The sequence below is a fragment of the Jaculus jaculus genome, chromosome 7, assembly GCF_020740685.1.
Source record: "Jaculus jaculus isolate mJacJac1 chromosome 7, mJacJac1.mat.Y.cur, whole genome shotgun sequence".
Classification (NCBI taxonomy): Eukaryota; Metazoa; Chordata; class Mammalia; order Rodentia; family Dipodidae; genus Jaculus; species Jaculus jaculus.
Window position 1 is genome coordinate 14,751,014 of NC_059108.1, and position 22,497 is coordinate 14,773,510.

Here is a 22,497-nt window from a genome sequence, read left to right on the forward strand (position 1 = left end):
GCATATGTAGTACAGAAGCAAAAACTAAATAAATTGTTGCTCCTTATTTGGTTGAACCTACAGATGTGGAGCCAGTATACAGGGATGACTGACCATACTCTGTTTTAGCAGAATGCATAAAGAATAACAATTAACTGCATTTAATTTAAACTAATAAAGATCAAGCCATACAAAATGGTGGATTAATAATAATTTTATCTTCTCCCAAACAAAATACTAAGTTTACCACTGACCAGAGACTTACTGATCATTCAGTGAAGGAGAAATGTTAACATTTACTAAAAAGCGTGAATGGGTTTTGAGAACACCGTGCTGTTAGGAACTGATGCTGTTGAGATATCTATCCCACATAGTATAAAAACAGCCTTCCGCTTGGACAGTTAAACATAAATAAATACAGCAGCAAGGTTAGATGGTTAAAGGTTTATTGCATTGTTTATTTTACCTCTTTTGTTTTTTTGTTAGAAACTCCTTTTAGAGTTTTTTCATTGTCCTAACTTGTCCTGTTTAATTACTATGTGGTAGGATTGTGTTTATGGAGGGCACCACCTGCTGGTTGTCAGAGGTACCAGTCATGGGCAGGCTGCTTGCTGCAGTTTCCAGACTTCATAACTTTCCAAGTTTTTCCTAATGCTGCTTCAAATGTGAAGTCCCAGGAGGAAAAAAAAAAAAAAGGAGCTTTAAATAAACATGGCTAATTATGGATTCTAGTAGTGGCTAGATTTGATTTCTGTGACTGTGAACTTAATGTCACATTGTGACTCTTTAAGGAAAATGATGAAGATAAGATGTGTGGTTCTTGTTTCCAACTAGGTCATTTGAAAAAACTATTGCTGAAGCTTTTCTTGCTCTTTCTCCTGGTTCCCTCCAGTGCTCTGTTGTTTCATCCAGTGAAATGATTGTAGATACCTTTTGAGCAAAGAATGATGAGTTAATTGACTTTTGTTTTTCTTCCTTGCACTGTTAGTGTGATTTAAAATACATGTTTCCTTTAAATAACCTTTTTTTAAAGAAAGTTTTTTAAAAAAAGTTTGTTTTTAATTTACTTATTAGAGACAGAGAAAGAGGGAGGGAGGGCCTCTAGCCACTGCAAACAAACTCCAGATGCATGTGCCCTCATGTGCATCTGACTTACTTGGGACTTGGAGAATCGACTCTGGGTCCTTAGGCTTCGCAAACATATGCCTTTACTGCTAAGCCATCTCTCCAGTCCTTAAATAATTTTTTGAACTTATACAAAGAAATGCTTAAGAGCATTTATTGTTCATACTGGACATAAACTAAATTACATACGTGTACTTTTTGAATGTAATAATTTTCTGAAAGTTTTTTTAAAAAAATTTTCATTTATTTATTTGCAAGGAAAGAGAGAAAGAGATTGAGTGAGTAAGCAAGAGAGAATGGGTGCGCCAGGGCTTCTTGCCATTAAAGATGAACTCCAGGTGCATGTACCACTTTGTGCACCTGGCTTTATGTAGGTACTGGAGGATCGAGCCCTTTTGCAAGCAAGTTCCTTTAACTGGCAAGCCACCTATCTCCCCAGACCTGAAAGTTTCTTCTCATGTTTTGTATTTTCAAGGTAGGGGTCTCTGTAGACCAGGCTGACCTGGAACTCGCTGGTCTTGAACTCACATTGATCCTCTGTACCTCTGCCTCTGGCCAGAGTGATAGGATTAAAGGTGTGGGGCACGTGGTCCACCTTCTTTTTATTTTCTTGTAATTTGAAGTTTATTCCCATCATTCTCCAGAACCTTTTTTTTCCCTTGAATATCATCCAACCATATTCAAGGAAATATTTGCTGAAGTTATTTTGTATGTTTTCAGCAAAGTAATGTCACTCCTCCATCTTCAAACATAACAAATCCCCCTTATGTTTTTATAAGCTTACCTCATTGACTTTTCCTTTGTGGTTTTCCCAGACCATCTATCCCTCTTCCTCTTCAATATAATTAACTCCTCAAGGCTTAGTCTTGATATCTCAGCTTATCCTATACATTTTTTTTTTCTTTTTAAAACTCCCCCCCACCGTGTGTGTGTGTGTGTGTGTGTGTGTGTGTGTGTGTGTGTGTGTATCTTTCTTCCTTTGCCTCCTGAGTATTGGTAATAGAGGTGTGTGCCAATATTCTTGAGCTTTACATTTTCTTTACTAATCTTTTTTTAAAAATAGGATTTTTTTTTTTTTTTTTTTTTTTTGCAAGCAGAGAGAGAAGAGATAGAGAGAATGGGCATGCCAGGGCCTCTAGCCACTGCACTTTAACTCCAGATGCATGTGCCATCTTGTGCATCTGGCTTTACATGGGCACTGGGGAATCAAACTTAGGTCGTTAAGTTTTGCAGGCAAGTGCCTTAACTACTAAGCCTTTTTATTAACCTTTAAATTTTTTTTTTTTTTTTTTTTGAGGTAGAATCTTACTCTAGTCCAGGCTGACCTGGAATTCACTGTGTAGTTCCAGGCTGGCCTCAAACACTCAGTGATCCTCCTACCTCTGCGTCCTGAGTGCTGGGCTTAAAGGAATGCGCCACCATGCTCAGTGGATCTGTTTCTTATATTGTAGTCACTGATTGTGTTAACTCCTCATTATTATTATTATTTTTTTTGGTTTTTCGAGGTAGGGTCTCACTCTAGCTCAGGCTGACCTGGAATTCACTATGTAGTCTCAGGGTGGCTTGGAACTCACAGTGATCCTCCTACCTCTGCCTCCCAAGTGCTGGAATTAAAGGCGTGCGCCACCACGCCCGGCTTTCTCATTACTTCTTACCTACGGTTTTAGAGCAGTTTCCTAGCTGGTTATACTGTATTTGGTTTCTCCCGCTGTCTAGTCTGCATTGCTTGTTATAACCACACTGTTTTTTTAAAATTTTTTTTGTTTGTGTTTTTGAGGAAGGGTCTCACACTGATCCAGGCTGACCTGGAATTCACTATGTTGCCTCAGGGTGGCCTTGAATTCTTGGTGATCCTCTTACCTCTGCCTTCCAAGTGCTGGGATTAAATGTGTGCGCCACCATGCCTGGCTTATAACTACACTTTTAAAACATAGTTCTGGCCATTCATTCAGCAAGTATTTCTGGAGTACCTACTATTGTGGTAGCATTAAGTGACACATCATCCCTGTCATAAGATGTTTACAGTCTAGTGGAAGAAACAGACATGGACATATTTGTGGTAGGCTCAGAGTGTGACTAGCTACTAGGGGAAGGAGCCCTCTGCCACACTGAGGTCAGGAAAAGTGAAAATGTACACTTGAGACTTTGGAGTCCATGGAATTTGTTTAGTAGGCAGGAGTCAGTAAATATGGCTTGCTCTGTGGAGGGAGCTTATGTGTATTTGCGGAAGTGTTTCAAACCTTAACTTGGGCAGGTAAGATGCAGGTGCAAGCTGAGTACCTGCCCTTTGTTGGCTTTCTTGTCTTTTCTGCGTTAGCCCCCCGACCTCGGTCCACCTTTTCTTTCAGTGACAGATTCTGAGCTGTTTCATCTTGTTCTGTATATCCCTACCCCTCGTCCCCACCCATCTGTGGAAATGCACTTTCTTCAGATCTTATTTGTTCCAGAGTCCTTGTTTCTATGAGATGATTTCAGAGTGACTATCACTTAATTATTTATGGAAAATTCTGTTTCTCTTGGTAGATTTTGCGATCCATCTTTCTTATTTCTCCGAAGTTATCAGTAAAGTTTGAATATATGGATGAATACATTCCACAGTGTCTGTGTCTGTTAGAATAGCATTTGTCTCTTGAGGCAAGGTGGAGACTTTCTCTCACTCCATGCTTTTGTGGAAATTGGGAAGCTTGTTATATTTATGTATGTAACCCTAGAATCATGTGTCCTAGGCCTTTTGTGAAAATGTTTGCTTGAAGAAATGCAGTTAGGAGCTTTTGGTTTTTAGGCAATAGTACTTTTCTTAACCTGATATGATGAAATTATTGTCTCCTATCCTAAAGGCTTTTACATTTTGCTTCAGTAGTTGGATTATTATAATCTACCTGAAATTCATTTTGTGTATATATGAGACATAGATACATTTTTTCTTTCCTGTCACTGTTGTCATGTAGTTTCATGTTTGTATTAGTCTGTTTCTGGGCTATTTCTTGGGTTCCTTTGGATCTTTATTCTGTGCCAGTACTGCACTAGATAACTTCAGCTTTGCTTTATATTGTTTTAATATCTGACAGAACCAAGTCCAGTCATTATTATTGTTTTCATATTAAACTTGTAGTTTTATTCAGGTTTGATTTAACAAATGTGTCGGGGAGAACCCGCAGGAGAAGATGAAGTCCATGGGGGCAGGGCCCTCCCAGGTGCCTGAGGAGGGAGCAGGTCCCTTCTCCTCTCCTCCTCTTGCTTCCCCTAAAAGGGTTTGGGAACAGACACAGTACAGGCAGGGAAGGGCACTGGTCCCCAGTCTGTACAAGCGGTGCCTGGAGGTGAGTGATGGAGAACAGAGACTAGACTAGGGACAAGTGGGAGAAAGGGGACAAGGTCCATTTGCCAGAATCCACAGCTTTCTGATTCCAAATTGAATAAAAACAAAACACAACAACACCCCAAACCACAAGCAGCACCCACCCTCTTCCCCCACCTGGGCTGTAGTGCAAGGGAAGAGGAGGGCAGCTCCACCAAGGCCATGGCTCCCTCTCTCCTGGCCAAGGGAGCTAGTTGAAGGGCTGGAGCTCCTCGACAGTTTTCGGGAGGGGTGTATGGAAAACCAAAATAAAACTTAAATTGTATAGAGCCCAGCCAAGGGCCATCCAGAGCAAAACCAGGCTGGGGGAGGGACCTCTGCAGGCCCAGATCACTGCTGCCTCCGCCACCACTGCCACCACCCTGGGAGCCAGTTATTTTGCCATTGCCTTGACTGCAACAGCTGCCTCCTCTGTCATGGCAGACAGCACGGTGATCAGAGTCTCTTCTGCACAGTCACACTCTGCTCGGTCTCCTTGCCGAGGTGGCCCTCAGCCAGACGAAGGTCCTCTCGCACTTCCCCACTGTCCTGAAGCAGTGACAGGTACCCGTCCTGGATGGCAGTCAGCTGGAAGTCAGTCCTTTTGATGTTGGGGACATCCATATTATGAGCTGATGGGCAGATATCCTCATATTTCTTCCCTGTAAAGATGTCAATACCAACCACGTGAACCTTGGTGTGGCCGTGCTTGCCAGTCTTCGAAGTAGACATTTCGATGATCGTACATGGCCAGCCTTTGACCACCACAAAGCCGCTCTTCCGTAATGCTGAGCACTGTGTTGGGAAGGTGGCCGAGGCCCCTGCAACTCCTGTCTCGAAGTCCCAGTCATCTGCCATTTTAAGAGGCTTCGATTCCAACTTGCGCGAACACACTGACTCGACTGTCTGCTCGCCGTGAGCTCATCCGCTGCCCCCGGACCTGCTGCCACACTGCCTCTACCCCAGTCATTTTTTCTGCTTTAATATCTTGCAATTTTGGCCTTTTATATTAACTTCTATTAATATATGTGATTACCCCTCTGCTGACTTGATATTGTCTGATTTATTTCTTATACATAACAAGCATAAAATTATATAATGTCCTCTCTCACATTCTTTAAAAATTTTTTTTTGTTAATTTTAATTTATTTATTTGACACAGAGTGAGAAAAAGAGAGAGAAAGAGAGAGAGAAAATGGGTGCACCAGGGCCTCTAGCCACTGCAAATGAACTCCAGATGCATGTGCTACCTTGCGCTTTTGGCTTTACATGGGTACTGGGGAATCAAACCTGGGATGAAAGCTGTGTATCACCGTGCCTGGCTTATTCTGTCTTTTAATTGAGCTATTACTCTTCTCTGGGTCATCTTAAAGTACTGTGTGCCAAACAGTGTTTTCGATGCTCTATGCATATGTACATACATATGGTTGGCAATTTTTGTTTGACTAATTTGTGCTTATGTTACCCATTCATTTTCCTTTTGGTTTTCCCAAGGTAGGCTTTCACTGTAGTCTGGACTGACCAGGAGAGTTCACTATGTAGTCTCAGGGTGGCCTTGAACTCAGAGCAATCCTCCTACCTCAGCCTCCTGAGTGCTGGGATTAAAGATGTGTGCCACCATGCCCAGCTAGTTTATTTATTTTTTTCGAGGTAGAGTCTCATTCTGGCCCAGGCTGACCTGGCACTCACTCTGTAGTCCCAGGCTGGCCTCAAACTCATGGTATTCTTCCTATCTGTGCTGCCCAAGTGCTGAGATGAAAAGCAAATGCTACCATGCCCGGCCTCATGATCTTTTTTTAATAAATAATTTTATTTATTTATTTGTAAACAGAGAGACAAAGAAAGAAGGAAAGAAAGAAAAAAAGGTAGGTAGGTCACACCAGGGCCTATTGCCACTGCAAAAGAACCCCAAATGTGTGTGCCACTTTGTGCATCTGGCTTTATATGTCTAGTGGGGAATTGAACCCCGGCCAGTTGACTTTGTAAGCAAGGGCCTTCACTGCTGAGCCATTTCTCCAGCCCCATCATCTCTTTGATTGCTATAATATCTGAAGAACTCCGGTGTTGTTTCTGATGTCTGGAATTTCTCTTGGGTCTAACTCATAATGTTGTGCTCCATCAGGTGCTTGGTTCTGTTCATAGAAACTTCATACCTAGATGTCTTTGCCTCAGATGAAGATGCTCTTGTCTAGGCTGTGCTTGGGTTTATGTACATCAGGGGCTTGGGATGACTAACAATTGTGTTACTAGTTTTTTTTCTTTTTTCACAATTTTTATTAACATTTTCCATAATTATAAAAAATATCCCTTGGTAATACCTCCCCCCCCCGCACTTTCCCCTTTGTGTGTTACTAGTTTTATATTTTCAAGTTCGTAGGATTGTGGAAGTCGTGGGAATCCCAGCAAATGTACAGCCATGGCCAAAGCTCATTAGCTGTCCCTGCTCTGTAACCATTATTACTTTGTTGGTTGTAGGTTCTTTGGTCTCAGTAGGGGTCCGGTTGGGAGAAAAGGGTACTCTGGTTGTATCTTTTTCTTTTGGGGATGGGATAGAGTTCCATTTTAATCTCAGGAGAGATGTTTGACTCTTAGCTTCACAGGTTCATATACTCTGTCACATTTGTCTTATGAGTCCCCCAGAATGGAATCCTATTTTTGTCAGGATTGGCAAAAAACTTTCAGAGCCCAAGTAGATATGGTGCTCTAGTATGTCATTTACTTTTCTGGGTTCTTACTCTTCTTAAGTTTTTGTTTGAGTAATTTATGGTACTTTAAAAATGTTTGTTTTAGTTATTTGTTTTAGTTATTTTTTTCTGTGTGTGTGTGTGCGTGCGTGTGTGTGTGTGTTGTTGGAGTGCTAGTGTAAATAACACACCTTGCTGCTAATGGAAATGAAAAAGTAAGTTTGTTTTTCTGAAAAATAATTTTGGGAAATGTTCAGTAGAGTGATTTTTTTTTTTTTTTTTTTTTTTTGATTTTTTGAATTTTTTTTTGAGGTAGGGTCTCGCTCTAGCCCAGGCTGACCTGGAATTCACTATGGAGTCTCAGGGTGGCCTCGAACTCTCGGCGATCCTCCTACCTCTGCCTCCCAAGTGCTGGGATTAAAGGCGTGCGCCACCACGCCCAGCTAGAGTGATTTTTGTTAAAGTGAATTACTGTAAATTAGGAGGCTGTTACAAATTGTTGGGGGAGCAGGTTATTATTATACATTTTGCTTAATAATTTTAATTATTTTAATAATTTTCTTGCCTTAGGGGTAACAATATTTCCATCATGGCTCATTCAAAGACAAGGACCAATGATGGGAAGATTACTTACCCTCCTGGTGTCAAGGAAATCTCAGATAAAATATCTAAAGAGGAGATGGTGAGACGATTAAAGGTGAGTAAAACTTTCTTTGGACATCTGATTAGTGTGGGGATTTCCTGTGGAAATCAGGTAGGGCTGGGTGTCTTGTGGGGGTGGGGGAGCCCTAAATGGCCGAGAAAAGGCCTAAGGGAATTGGGTAAGTGAGGACCACTAGGGATCCCTTTGCTATTGCTGCTGGGAGAGAAACTGGAGAGGCGAGGCTTCCTTTTCCAGGCCCCGTTCTCGAGTGGAGAGCAGAAGCCCGCATGCTCCCACTCGGGTGTGTGCACGTCGATGTGCCACTCTGCACCGCGCCCTCCGTCCCATCAAAGGACTTGCCTGCTCTTTCTCCCTGGGCTCTGACAGTGCAGTGACCAAACAAGATTGATGGTGAACTGCCGTAGATGAGGCAGTCACTGTATGACAAGGTCTCTTTAAATGGGCTTGAATGGTGTTTCACCTGGTCCTTCCAGGCAGCAGTGGTCCTGAGATGTTTAAACTAGCATCGTGGGCAAGGCGCATATTAAGCTGATTATCAGTTGGCGTTTTTTCATGTATGACTTTTCTATTTAGACATTTATCTTGCTTGATATTTTGTTATATTGTTCATTTCTTTAATCTGATTTATAGATACATTCATTATATTAATAATATTATATTATATTAATACATCCTATAATACGTTAACATGTATACATTGTACAATATTTAATATGCTATTCTTTAAAGAATTGATGCTGAAGAACTTTTTCTAGTCATTTCAGACTCCAGAGCTTTAAAACAAATGCTATTTTATATTGCTGTGTGGTATATTTTTTATGAAGTTTAAAGGATGCTAATTATTATTGTAAACTTATTTAGGATCTGGATATTATTAGAATGTTAGATGTCAAATGTTTATTTATTTGAGAGAGAGGTGGGGAGAGACAGAGGGAAAGAGGCAGATAGAATAAGAGAATGGGTGCACCAGGGCCTTCAGCTACTGTAAACAAACTCCAGACTCATGTGCGACTTTGTGCATCTGTCTTACATTGGGCAATAGGCAGTTGAACCTGGGTCCTTTTTTTGTTTGTTTATTTATTTGAGACAGAGAGAGGTAGTGTGTGAGAATGGGCATGCCAAGGCCTCTAGCCAATGCAAATGAACTCCAGACACATATGCCACCATGTATATCTGGCTTACATGGGACTTGGACAATCGAACCTGGGTCTTTAGGGCTTCACAGGCATGCACCTTAACCTCTTAAGCCATTTCTCCAGCCCTTCAAACGTTTATTATGAAAGTAAAGTATCTTTGAACAGATAAAATATTCACATATTGTCAAATGTTATTATTTAAGAACTTGTATATATTTTATTAAAAATATTCACGGGCTGCAGAGAGATGGCTAGGGGTTAAAAGGCATTTGCTCGCGAAGCATGAGAGCATGAGGTCAGTTCTCTAGTGCCCACTTTCAGCCAGATGCACACAGTGGCTCATGTGTCTGGAGTTCATTTGCTGTGTGAGAAGGCCTGGCCTTGCTCGTACTCCCTGTCTTCCTCTTTCTCTCTCTCTGTCTCTCAAATAAATAGATAAATATTTAAAAAAGATTCAAGCTAAATTACTTAGGCACAATGCTTCATTTTCTGTGTATTGACATTTTCTCACCTACTGTATTTTTGAGAAATCAGTGCATTCATCTCATCAGCAAACGGATCTGTTTATTTTAGGAATGCGTGGTAAATATCATTTTGATCTTGAAAAACGTCAGAGCCTACATTTAGAGAGGTTATTCTCTCAGATGCCTTTAAGTTTATAGGACTAATCTGAGTTACTAATGAGTTTTTGTTTTCTGGTAGGTTTTAAGACCAAGTTGGGCTGTGTATTTTTTTTTTTTTTTTTGTTTTTTGAGGTAGGGTCTCACTCTAGCCCAGGCTGACCTGGAATTCACTGTGGAGTCTCAGGGTGGCCTCGAACTCACGGCAATCCTCCTACCTCTGCTTTCTGAGTGCTGGGATTAAAGGAGTGTGCCACCACGCCTGGCTGTTGTTATTCTTGGTATAAGGATTTCTATAGTACCCACATTTAGTGTTTGGTAACATGCTTTCACTATTTTGCAGATATTTATGTCCAGCAGGCATCTAGTTAATATACTTTTGCATCATTTTCCTAATTTATACCATCCACTGTTTTTAATATCCTTTTAGAGAAATGTAAAATGAATTTTATATGGTATAATTATACTTTTTGATATATACAAGTACTTACCCATTTAAGTTTTTTAAATTATAACAATTTGTTAACACATAGCATGACATTGTTTATAATTTCTGGTTTTTCCTATATCATTTTATTTGAAATGTACTTTTCTCATTCTTATTAAAAGATGCTAAGCAAAAATATTTCTGTATGCCTAGCTATTTTTTTCTGTTCGTGTCTCTTCATAAACACCTAGGTCCTGAAAGCAAACACCTTGAAAATAACCAGAAAGGAGGATAGCCCCAGATATCATGTCCTTAAATTAACTGTAGTGCGTGGTTGGAAAGATAGCTGGCTGTGGATTACTGTTGGCTCTGGAATATGACCAAGTGGAATTGAGAGGTTGCTGTATGAGGAACAGTGTTTTCTATGGCTGCTTTGAGAATTATGTATAAAATTGAACATTTTTTTAAACTCACAAATACAGCTCTTCAGCAAGTGGACATCATAGACATTAATGCTTGGTGGCCTTATTTGTTACTTGGTATTTGCAGCACCACCTAGTGGATGCTGAATGGTCACCTTGTCATTGGAGTTAGATGTAAATGTCACCTCTTGTCAAGCTAGGCAATTTTCTTGAGTTTCACTTGAAGTAAGAACAGTACAGATTGAGATCATCATTTCTACTACTATAGAAATTGGAGAAAGCTCCTCATGGAATATCAACTATAGAATTCCCCATTCTCATTTTCATCCTACTTCTTTCATAAAAATATTTTTGAAGATGAATCAATTCCTTACAGCTTCCTTCTGCTCAACCCAGACATGCACTTGACTCAATGACATAGCCGTAGCATGCTGTCTTTAACTGAGACACACGAAGTGTCTTGTTGGATGCTGTAATACGCACTTTGTGGTTACTGAGGGTGTGTCTTTGTTTAAGGATGCATCTTTGATACCCCTTTTTTTTTTTTTTTTTTTGAGGTAGGGTTTTACTCTAGCCCAGGCTGACTTGGAATTCACTGTGGAGTCTCAGGGTGGCCTCGAATTTACAGTGATCCTCCTACCTCTGCCTCCCAGTGCTGGGATTAAAGGCGTGTGCCACCATGCCTTTGATATCCTTTTTTGGACATATATATTTTGTTTTTTAGCTGCATATAGAAAACAACATGTCTGTAATAGTTATTGGCTAAAATGGTGTGTTAGTTACTCTTTTTGTTGACATTCTTGAGGGAACTTGAGAAAGGAAAGTTACATTGTGGCTCACACTTTGAGGAGGTCCAGTCCATTGTGGCAGGGAAGGCCAGGCAACAGGCCCATGAAGCAGCTGGGGCATTTGTCAGCAGTCCGGCGGCAGAGAGAAAATGCTGAAGCACCATTTGTTTTTTTCCCTTTTGTGTGATTTTATTAAAAATGTTTTTATAGCTGGGCGTGGTGGTACATGCATTTATTCCCAGCACTCGGGAGGCAGAGGTAGGAGGATCACTGTGAGTTCAAGGCCACCCTGAGAATACAGAGTGAATTCCAGGTCAGCCTGGCCTAGAGTGAGACCCTACCTTGATAAAAACAAAAAAAGTTTTTCTAGAGCTGGATGTGGTGGCATACACCTTTAATCCCAGTACTGGGGAGGTAGAGGTAGGAGGATTGCCGTGAGTTTGAAGCCACCCTGAGACTGCATAGTGAATTCCAAGTCAGCCTGGGCTGGAGCGAGATCCTACCTTGAAAAACCAAAAATAAAATAAAATAAATTGCCCTCTCCCACATAGATTGACTGAGACCTCATACCCTACACTGAATACTAATCACCCCACTGAGGAGAACCCTCAGGGAAAGTGGGTCTGAGGGAGATGGAGTATAAGACTATAACTTTTGCAAAATAAATAATAATAAAAATAAATAAAATATTTAAAAGATTTAAAAAAACAGCTAACACATGGTATCAATACATAAATTGTCACCAAATATATCAAGAAGGTCAAGTGATTTATATGGTTTTTATGCATTTTTGGGACTATTTATATAGAAGAAACAATAAAAGCTTAGGAAATGTGGCTGACGGCAATATAGCCCACATGTTCTTTATTTCTTTGTGCTCTTGTTTTGTATGATCTTCTCCTCTTCAGTGTGTTAGTCTTTTTTTTTTTTTTCTTCTTTCCTTGGTAGGGTCTCGCTCTAGCCCAGGCTGACCTGGAATTCACTGTGTAGTCTCAGGTTAGCCTTGAACTCATGGCTATCCTCCTACCTCTGCCTCCCGAGTGCTGGGATTAGAGGTATGCACCACCATTCCTGGCCCAGTGTGTTATTTTTTAAAAAGTTGTTTATATTATATGCATGGAAGGATCTCGTTCTGTCACTTTCTTTGTTGAAAAAGGAAAGTACTTATATTTCAACTGAACCATTACCATTAATATAGCCTTTATTTCTGGTGAGTTTAAAGTATGGATTTCACTATTTAGCTATTTTTTTTTAATGTAGATGGTTGTAAAAACGTTCATGGACATGGACCAGGATTCTGAAGAAGAAAAGGAGCTTTACCTAAACCTAGCTTTACACCTTGCTTCAGATTTTTTCCTCAAGCATCCTGATAAAGATGTTCGTTTACTTGTGGCTTGCTGCCTTGCTGACATTTTCAGGATTTATGCTCCCGAGGCGCCATACACATCTCCTGATAAACTGAAGGTGAGTGCTAGCTTAAAGAACTGCCAAGTTTGCTGACATGGGGTCAAACATTTAAGTTTCTTTGTTCTTTTTCATGTGAGGTAGAATAGTCTTTTTTTGTTGTTGTTGTTTGTTTGTTTTTTTTGTTTTTCCGAGGTAGTGTCTCACTCTGGTCCAGGAATTAACTCTGTAGTCTCAGGGTGGCCTTGAACTGATGGCAATCCTCCTACCTCTGCCTCCCGAGCGCTGGGATTAAAGGTGTGCGCCACCACGCCAGGCTAGAATAGTCTTTTTGAAAAACCTTTATCTCTTTATTTATCTATCTATCTGTTTGCAAGGTTGGGTTCTCATTCTAGTCCAGGCTCACCTGGAACTCACTCTGCAGTCCCAGGCTGGCCTTGAACTCACCGTGATCTTCCTGTTTCTGCCTCCCAAGTGCTGGGATTAAAGGAATATGCTACCACACCCAGCTAACTTTTGTTTTTAAGGGGGTGATAGCTCACTTGGTAAATGATTGTGTTGTAAGAATGAGGACTTTAACTCAATTCCTAGATCTAAAGCCAGGCTGGGCATCTGGTGCTTATAATTGCAGGGCTGGTGAGGCAGAGACAGGTGGAGCTCTGGTTGGAGGGGGTTCACTGGTCAGGCAGTCTAACCTAGACTGTAAGAGACCCTGTCTTTAAAAAGGTGAATGATGGGATGGAGAGATGGCTTAGTAGTTAAAGCACTTGTCTGCAAAGCCAAAGGACCTCAGTTTGGTTCCCCAGGACCCATGTAAGCCAGATGCACAAGGTGGTGCATGCATCTGGAGTTCATTTGCAGTGGATAGAAGCTCTGGTGCACCCATTTTCTCTCTCTCTCTCTCTCTCTCTCTCTCTCTCTCTCTCAAAAGAAAAAGGTGAGTTAGATGTCTCAGTGGTTAAAGATGATTGTTTGTAAAGTTGCTGTCATGGATTCAGTTCCTTAATACTCAACAGCAAGAGGTCCTGCTCACTTGCTCAAGTCAGCCAAAATGCAAGAATGGAGCGTTCCTGACGTGGTTTGATCATGCTTGCTTTATGCTTTATGTTCTGATGAGGGAAAGTCTGAAGGCAAGGGGAGTAGAAGGGCAGAATTGGTCATTTTAAGATTCATGAATGGCTAGAGACTTAACAGAGGTCCTGGCATGCCAATTCTCTTTCTATCTGCCCCCCCCCCAATAAATAAAAAATGTTTTTATAAAGTAGATAATATGAACTGGTTGTATACTTATGTTTTCCACTGAATCTCTTGATTTCTCTTTGTGAACATTTTTGGAGATATTGAAGTGGCATGAAGAACAATTGTCTTTGCTTGCTATAGACTGTGGCTTTTACTTACAGGTGTTTGCTTGACAGTCTAATGAAAAGGAAGCATGAAGACTGCTGCTCTATTTACCTGTCTGTGGCTTTCTCAGTTTGTATGATCAGTGACCAAAGTCCTGAAAAGTCATCCTAACCGAAGCATTTAAAAATTATCTTGACCAATCTTTTAAGTAATACATTTATTTATTTGCAAGGAGAGAAAGGTGGGGGTAGTAGGTGGTGAATGAGAATATTGGTACACCAGGGTCTCTTGCTGCTACAATCTCACTCAGATGCATGTGCCACTTTGTGCATTTGGCTTCATGTGGGCACTGGGGAGTTTAACCCAGGCCATTAGGATTTGCAGGTAAGCACCATTAACTGCTGAGCCATCTTTCCAATCCTAATCAATCTTCTTATTTTATATTTTTATTTATGAGAGAGAATGAATAAATATGAATATGAGCATATCAGGGCCTCCAGCTGCTGGAAATGAACTCCAGACTCGTGCACCACCTTGTGCATCTGTATTACCTGGGTCCTGGGGAACTCACTGGGGTTCTTTCAGTTTTACAGGCAAGCACCTTAACTGCTAAGCCATCTCTCCAGTCCTTGTTTTTTTAAAATGTCCTTTTAATGTTTTGCAGATAGTACATAAAAGTTACTTTTTTTGTGTGTTTTTTTTTTTGTTTGAGGTAGGGTTTCACTCTAGTTGAGGCTGACCTGGAATTCACTATGCAGTCTCAAGGTGGCCTGGAACTCATAGTGATCCTCCTACCTCTGCCTCCTGAGTGCTGGGATTAAAGGCCTGTGCCACCACTCCTGGCTTTTTTTTTTTTTTTTTGAGGTAGGGTCTTGCTCTAGTTCAGACTGACCTGGAATTCACTGTGCAATCTCAGAGTGGCCTTGAAATTACAGCAATCCTCCTACCTCTGCTTCCCTAGTGCTGGGGTTAAAGGCATGCATTCCATGCCCAGGTAAAAGTCACCTTTAAAAAAATTTTTTTATTTTTATTCATATTTATTTATTCAAGAGAAAGAGATACAGAAATAGGCACGTAGACAGAGTATCTGTGAGAGTGAGAAAATGGGCTTGCAGTGTCTACTGTTGAGTATCTCCACTGGTGATTTCTCTCTCTTCTGTTTAGCTGCATGCAACATAGTTTTTTTCCAGCTTTCTGTCAGTAGTCTACATGGAGGATGTTTTCAGCTCAGCTCCAGTGGGATTTCTCAGTGACCTTGCAGCCCAAGTATGTGGAGTCTTTAGCAATAGGGTCTTGCCATCTATTTCCTGGTGGGAAACTAAGGGCCTTGGCAATGGCTTGTAAATGTTTTAGGGGCATCAGCGACCTCCCCGGCCAACACCTCACCGGAACATATCCCATTCCTGGCACTGAAAATTTTCTAGTAACAATCTATGGCTTCTGAGTGTTCTATTGTACAAAAAAGTAGATTTCCATGTGACTTATTTATTTCCTCTTAGATTTTGATTAGCCCTCCCTCCACCTTTCCTTTACTGAATCTCTTCCCCTGACCTCACGTAGGCCTTTTCACCCCTATTAATTTGTTCTTCTACTTACATATATATATAATACCGTCCTATTAAGTCCTCCCTCTCTCCTTTTCTATTCCCTTTATATCCACTTTCTAGATTACTGGCCTTTGCTACTGAGTTTTATTCCTACTCACATAGAAGTCCAATCATTCTTAGCTAGGATCCACATATGAGAGAGAACATGTGATGTTTGGCTTTCTGGGCTTGGGTTACCTCATTAAGTACAATCCTTTCCAGATCCATCCATTTTCCTGCAAATTTATCAGCTCTAATAATTTGCTGGTAGAGTCTTTAGGGTCCTTTATGTATAGAATCATATCATTTGCAAATAATGATAACTTGATCTCTTCATTTCCGATTTATATCACTTTTACATGTATCTCTTGCCTTATTGTTATGGCTAAGACTTCCATTATTATATTAAATAAAAGTGGGCACAGTGGACACCCTTGACTTGTTTCTGATTTTAGTGGAAAAGCTTCATGTTTTTCTCCATTTAGTATTATGTTGGCTATAGGTTTGTCATAAGTAGCCTTTATTTGTTGAGATATGTTCTTTCTATTCCCAGTCTCTGTAGGACTTTTATCATGAAGGGATTTGGGATTTTGTTAAATGCTTTTTCTGCATCTAATGAGATGATCATGTGATTTTTTTCCCTTCAGTCCATTTATATAATGTATTACATTTATCGATTTGCATATGTTGAATCATGCCTGCATCTCTGGGATAAAGCCTACTTGGTCAGGATGAATCTTTCTGATATATTTTTGTATTTTGTTTGCCAGTATTTTGTTGAGAATTTTTGCATCTATGTTCATGGGGGAGATTGTCTGTAATTTTCTGGTTTTGTTCTCTCATTGTCTGGTTTTGGTATCTGGGTGACTCTGGAGGCTCCTTAGGAGGAGTTTGGGAGGATTCCTTCCTTTTCTATTTTATGGAGAAGTTGGAGAAGCACTGGTGTTAGTTCTTTCCTGAAGGTCTGGTAAAATTTGCCAGTAAATCTATCTGAGCCTGGAATGATTCCCCCCCCCCCCCCCCCGAGGTAGGGTTTCACTATGGCCGAGGCTGACCTACAATTCACTACGTAGTCTCAGGGTGGCCTCGAACTCATGGCGATGCTCCTACTTCTGCCGCCCATGTGCTGGGATTAAAGGTGTGTGCCACCACGTCTATCTCTGGATGTATTTTATTTTATTTATTTTTGTCCTGCTTGGGTGGGCTTGAATGGACTTTTTTTAAATTGGAAGTTTTTTTTTTTAATAACTGTTAGGATCTCCATACTTGTTATAGGTCTATTTAAGTGGTTAATTTTATCTTGATTTAATTTTGGTAGTCCTATGAATTAAGGAAATCATCCATTTCTTTCAGATTTTCAAACTTAGTAGAGTATATGTTCTTATAGTATGTCCCTGTCATTTATCTGTTATGATGGTATTTTTTTTCACCTCTAATTTTATTAATTTGTGTCAGTTCTCTCTTTCTTTTGGTCAGATTTGCTAAGGGCTTATCAATCAATGAAACTCTGTTTCATTGATTCTTTGGATTTTTTTTTTTTTTTGGTTTCTATTTCATTAATTTCTGCCCTAATTTTATGATTTCTTCCCATTTACTGATGTTTGGTTTACCTTGTTCTTATTTTTCTAAGGCCTTAAGGTGAAGCATTAATTTGTTTACTTGAGACCTTTCTAATTTGTTAATATAGGCACTTAAAGCTATAAATTTCCCTCTTAGGAAAATTCATTGTGTCTCACAAGGTTTGGTGTGTTGTATCCTCATTTATGTTTGAATCTGTGAAATTTTGGTTTCCTTCTTGATTTCTTCATTGACCTATTCATCATTTAGTAGTATATTGTTTAGTTTCCATAATTTTGTGTATATGCTATAGCTTTTCCTGCTATTGATTTGTAGTTTGATCCCATTGTGATCAGATAGAGTGCAAGGAATTATTTCAATTTTCCTGTATTTGTTAAGATTTGCTTTGTGTCCTACTGTATGGTCTATTTTAGAGAATGTTCCATGTGCTGCTGTAAAGAATGTGTATTCTGCAGCATTTGTATAAAATGTCCTATATATGTCTGTAGGGTCCATTTGTTCTATGACCTCATTTAATCCAGATGCCTCTCTATTCCCCCCCCCCCAATGACCTGTCAATTGATGAGAGTGGGGTTTTGAAGTCACCCACTACAACTGTGTTTGGTGTTACCTGTGACCTTAGTTGTAATAGCGTTTGTTTGATGAAATTAGGTGCCCCCATGTTAGGTGCATGTATATTTAGGATTGTAATGTTGTCCTATTGGAATGTTCCTTTAATCAATATAAAATGACTTTCCTTATCTTTCCTAATGTTTGCTTGAAGTCTACCCTGTTAATTATTAGGATAGTGAACCCTGCTTATTTTCTAGGCCCATTTGCTTCAAACACCGTTTTCCAGCCCTTCACCCTAAGATAGTGTCCTTCCTTTGTAGAAAGGCGATTTTCTTGGTGGCAACAAATTGAAAGATCCTGCTTTTTAACCCTGTCTGTAAACCTGTCTTTTGGTTAGGGCATTGAGGACATTGATATTATGAGTAACTATTGAAAGGCATGTATTTATTTTTGCCATTTGTCTTGTTTTGTAGTTCTTCTGGTTTTACCTTTGCTCTCTTATATTAACTAGTATTTGAGTATGGTTTGTTTTTTCCAGGTTCCTTATATGAGTGCTTTTCTTTTCAGCATGGAGGATCCTTTCAAGTATTTTCTGTAGAGCTGGTTTTGTCTTCAAATATTCCTTTAGCCTGCTTTTGTTGTGAACTGCCCTTATTTTTCTGTCTGTTTGAATGTTTGCAGGATAAAGTAACCTTGGTTGACAGTTGTTATCTTTCAGAACTTGATTTGTAAAGTTTGTGTTGAGTAATCTGCTGTTATCCTGATGGGCTTAACTTTGTATGTGACTTGATTTTTCTGTTTAACTGCTTTCAATTTATTTTCTTTGGCTTATGTGTTGGTAGTTTAATTACAATATGGTGAGGAGAGGTTCTTTCCAGGTTTTTTTTTTTCTGTTTGGTGTTCTGAAGGCTTCCTTTATCTGCATTGGCATCTCTGTCCCAATTTGGGGGAAGTTTTCTTCTGTAATTTTGTTGAAAATGCCCATATGCCTTTGGAGTGAAATTCTTCTCCTTCTACTATACCCTGAATTCTTTTTTATTTTTTTAAAGATTTTTTAAAAAAAATTTATTTATTTATTTGAGAGCGACAGACACAGAGAGAAAGACAGATAGAAGGAGAGAGAGAGAATGGGCGTGCCAGGGCTTCCAGCCTCTGCAAACGAACTCCAGATGCGTGCGCCCCCTTGTGCATCTGGCTAACGTGGGACCTGGGGAACCGAGCTTCGAACCGGGGTCCTTAGGCTTCACAGGCAAGCGCTTAACCACTAAGCCATCTCTCCAGCCCTTATTTTTTTATTTTTTTAATTTTTATCTTTTCACAATTTTTATTTACCCTGAATTCATATGTTTGATCTTTTCATAGTGTCCAGAATATCTTTAAATTCCCATTCATACTTTCCTATTAGTTTGTCCTTCTCTTTGTTGGACTATATTATATCTGCTACCTTGTCCTCTAGTTTAGATAGTCTGTTCTCTCCATTCATTCTACTGGTGAGATTTTCTATGGAGTTTTTATTTGACTTGCTGTGTTTTATATTACTAGTAATTCTAACAGGTTTTTCTTTCTCATTTCTATATCCTTATTTATGTCTTGTATTGACTTTCTTATTTCATTAAATTGGTTTCCTGTGTCTTCTTTTATTTCTTTGATTCTGTTGATTGCTTTGAGCATATTTATAATCATTCTTTTGAAATCTTAATCAGGCATTTTCTGTAAATCAGTCTCACTGGAGGTCATTCCTGATTCATTTATAGTTTTTGGTGGATTTATATTGTCTTCATTATTTTTGTGTTTCTTGTATTATAATGTAGAGATTTTTGCATCTTGGATTAATTTAATGCTCGGGTTTTCTAGTTATCTACAGTATTATTAGCTGTCTCAATCAAACTGACATTATATATCTCCAGGGTAGGAGCTTAAAGGCGCTAGGAGTGGCTCTTAGATTCTCAGTAACCACAAAAGTGACTTTAGGTATTGGGTTCGCCTGCTATGAGCGTATCTAGAAGGCTAGGTGGAACAAAATACAGGCAAATTCTAAAATTTAACTAATTATACACATTCAATGAAAACCAGCACAGAGTATTTATGCAAGAGTAGTTATTGCAATAAACCCATCCTCTACCAAAGTCACAGTCCCTAAGGATGTGTATTTTGCTCCCCCCTTCCCCAGGCTGATTTGCCAATGCTCTTATGCTGCCATCTTAACTGGAAGCTTTTTTTTTGTTTTGTTTTTTGAGGTAGGGTCTCACTCTAGCCCAGGCTGACCTGGAATTCACTATGTAGTCTCAGGGTGGCCTCGAACTCACGGTGATCCTTCTCCCTCTGCCTCCCAAGTGCTGGAAGCTTTCTTTTTAAGCTAGGGTCTCATTCTGGCTCAGGCTGACCTGGAAATCACTCTGTAGTCTCAGGGTGGCCTCAAACTCATGGCAATTCTCCTACCTTTGCCTCCTGAGTGCTGGGATTAAAGGCGTGCACCACCACATCTGGCTTGTGTCATTTTTTAGACCTCTTTGTTTAACTTGCTGTGAGGTGAAGATTTTCTTTCTCTATTTCTTTTTTGAGTTTTAACAAAATTTATTGGTATTTTAGTAAAGATAATCATTTTCTCTATTTTTTTAATAGAGTGTGGTGGCTCTCACCTTTATTATTTTTTATTTTATTTACTAGAGAGAGAGGGCAGGGGACATAGGGAGAGAAGCTGATAAAGAGGGAGGATGGGCATACCAGGGCGTTCAAACACTGAGAATGAAGTACAGATGCATGCTCCACCTTGTGCATCTGGCTTACATGTGTCCTGGAGAATTGAACCTGAGTCTTTAGCTTTGCAGGCAAGTGCCTTATCTGCTAAGCCATTTCTCCAGCCCTCTTTCTCTGTTTTCAGGTCATATAATCACATAAATGCTGATTTAGCTAGTTAAAGTAGTTTATTTATTTATATTTTCATTTAACATTCATAATCTAAACAAGATTTTGTTTTTTTTTAAAGGATATATTTATGTTTATTACAAGGCAATTGAAGGGACTAGAAGACACAAAGAGCCCACAATTCAATAGGTATTTTTATTTACTTGAGGTAAGCTGTATATTTATAACTTTAGATGACATTTATGTATTATTTTTGTGCTTATATATATTTTTAAAAATTGAATTATTTGTCTTTGTCCTTTTTAACCCCTTCTTTTAGAACATTGCGTGGGTCAAGTCATATAACATATGCTTTGAGTTAGAAGATAGCAATGAAATCTTTACCCAACTATACAGAACATTATTTTCAGTTATAAAGTAAGTTTATTTTCAAAATTAAGCATGTAGCATTTTTTAATTGTAAGAATTTTCAGTTTACAGGTGAATCCACATAAATTGTTGGTTATGATGCTAAGTGCTATAAATTCAATATATTCCTTAGATATTTCTAAAATGCATAGAAATTAATTTTGTATTAAGGAATTACTGGTTACAGGAGTAAATTACTGATATTTTCAGATTACTATTTTTTTTTGGTTTCGGTCAAAGTAGGGTTTCTCTGTAGCCCAGACTAATTAGAATTCATAGTGTAGTCTCAGGGTGGCCTTGAACTCATTCATGGCAGTCCTCCTACCTCTGCCTCCTAAGTGCTGGGATTAAAGGCGTGCACCACCATGTTGGCTTAGTGACTCTTTAATACATGTGGTTATTGGAGGTTTTTTGGTATCTCTTTAAAATTACTTACTAGAATTTCAAAACAGCTTTACTTTCTGCATTTAAAGCAAGACTGAAATTGCATTTGCTTTGATCCCTTTGATTGTAAGAATGGCTAAAGTTAGGGGAAGTACTTTTTTTTTTGAGGTAAGGTCCCGCTCTAGCCCAGGCTGCCCTGGAATTCGCTATTAGTTGCAGGTTTAACTCTAAAGTCACAGTGATCCTCCTACCTCAACCTCGGTGGAGTAAAGGCATGTACTGCCATGCGTGGGAGGGGAAAGTAATTTTCAGGATGTAGTTTAAACATGTATTGTGGAGGAGCTGGGCATGGTGGCACACATCTTTAATCCCAGCACTTGGGAGGCTGAGGTAGGAGGATTGCTATGAGTTCAAGGCCACCCCGAGACTACATAGTGAATTCCAGGTCAGTCTGAGTTAGAGTAGGACCCTCCTTCAAACAAATAAACAAAAAAAGAACAAACACACATACTAAAAACGTATTTTAGATGCTAATGTAAGATGCAGGGGTGTGTGTTTGGGGAGGGGACAGATGCTTTTAATGAGTAATGTGTTTTGTCTTCTTTTTTTAAATATATAAAGTAGAATGTTTCCTAGGATCTTATTACATCCTTTACATCATAGATATATTTTCAATAAAATAAACTATTTTGAATTTCAGCAACGGCCACAATCAGAAAGTTCATATGCATATGGTAGACCTCATGAGCTCTATTATTTGCGAAGGGGATACAGTGTCTCAGGAGCTTTTGGATACAGTTTTAGTAAATCTGGTTCCTGCACATAAGGTAAGTAGAAACATAAACTGGAATGTGTTTGTAGCCTATTTATATTAAAATTCGGAATGTTTTCTTATGTTCTAACTAGAACTTATCCTGCCTTAATCTTAGTTTTATAGACTCTGTTGGCAAACACTAGTCTTAGTACACTTACTGTCTCATGTGTAAACAGAACTCAGAACATTGATTAGCTGGGAACTAAAGGAAAAGAAATAATGGGTCTAGGTTATATAATAAATTACATTAGGTTAACTAGTTTTATATAAGGTGCATTTCACATAGGGAGTCAATAGCTGCTTAGGTGGTATTATATAACTCACTAAGTTGGTACTTGGAAAGAGTTGGGATCTTAGCTAACACATCTGGATAATGTAGC

The 22,497-nt window shown here is 39.3% G+C and overlaps 2 protein-coding genes across 6 annotated transcripts in view; one reads left to right on the top strand and one right to left on the bottom strand.

Moving 5' to 3' along the window:
• Nucleotides 1–22,497, top strand: part of Pds5b (PDS5 cohesin associated factor B) — a 188,690-nt gene that overhangs the window by 50,536 nt on the left and 115,657 nt on the right. For all 5 annotated transcript variants that reach the window (XM_045154102.1, XM_045154103.1, XM_045154106.1 and 2 more), the window contains exons 2-6: nucleotides 7,696–7,822; nucleotides 12,443–12,646; nucleotides 20,633–20,719; nucleotides 20,831–20,928; nucleotides 22,004–22,130. In XM_045154102.1, the coding sequence (XP_045010037.1) occupies nucleotides 7,715–7,822; nucleotides 12,443–12,646; nucleotides 20,633–20,719; nucleotides 20,831–20,928; nucleotides 22,004–22,130 (624 nt within the window). In that variant the 5' untranslated portion in view covers nucleotides 7,696–7,714. The remainder of the gene's footprint in view (nucleotides 1–7,695; nucleotides 7,823–12,442; nucleotides 12,647–20,632; nucleotides 20,720–20,830; nucleotides 20,929–22,003; nucleotides 22,131–22,497) is intronic.
• LOC101606192 (eukaryotic translation initiation factor 5A-1-like) lies at nucleotides 4,898–5,299 on the bottom strand. The gene has a single exon (XM_012949108.2). The coding sequence runs from the start codon at nucleotides 5,297–5,299 to the stop codon at nucleotides 4,898–4,900; it is 402 nt and encodes a 133-aa protein (XP_012804562.2).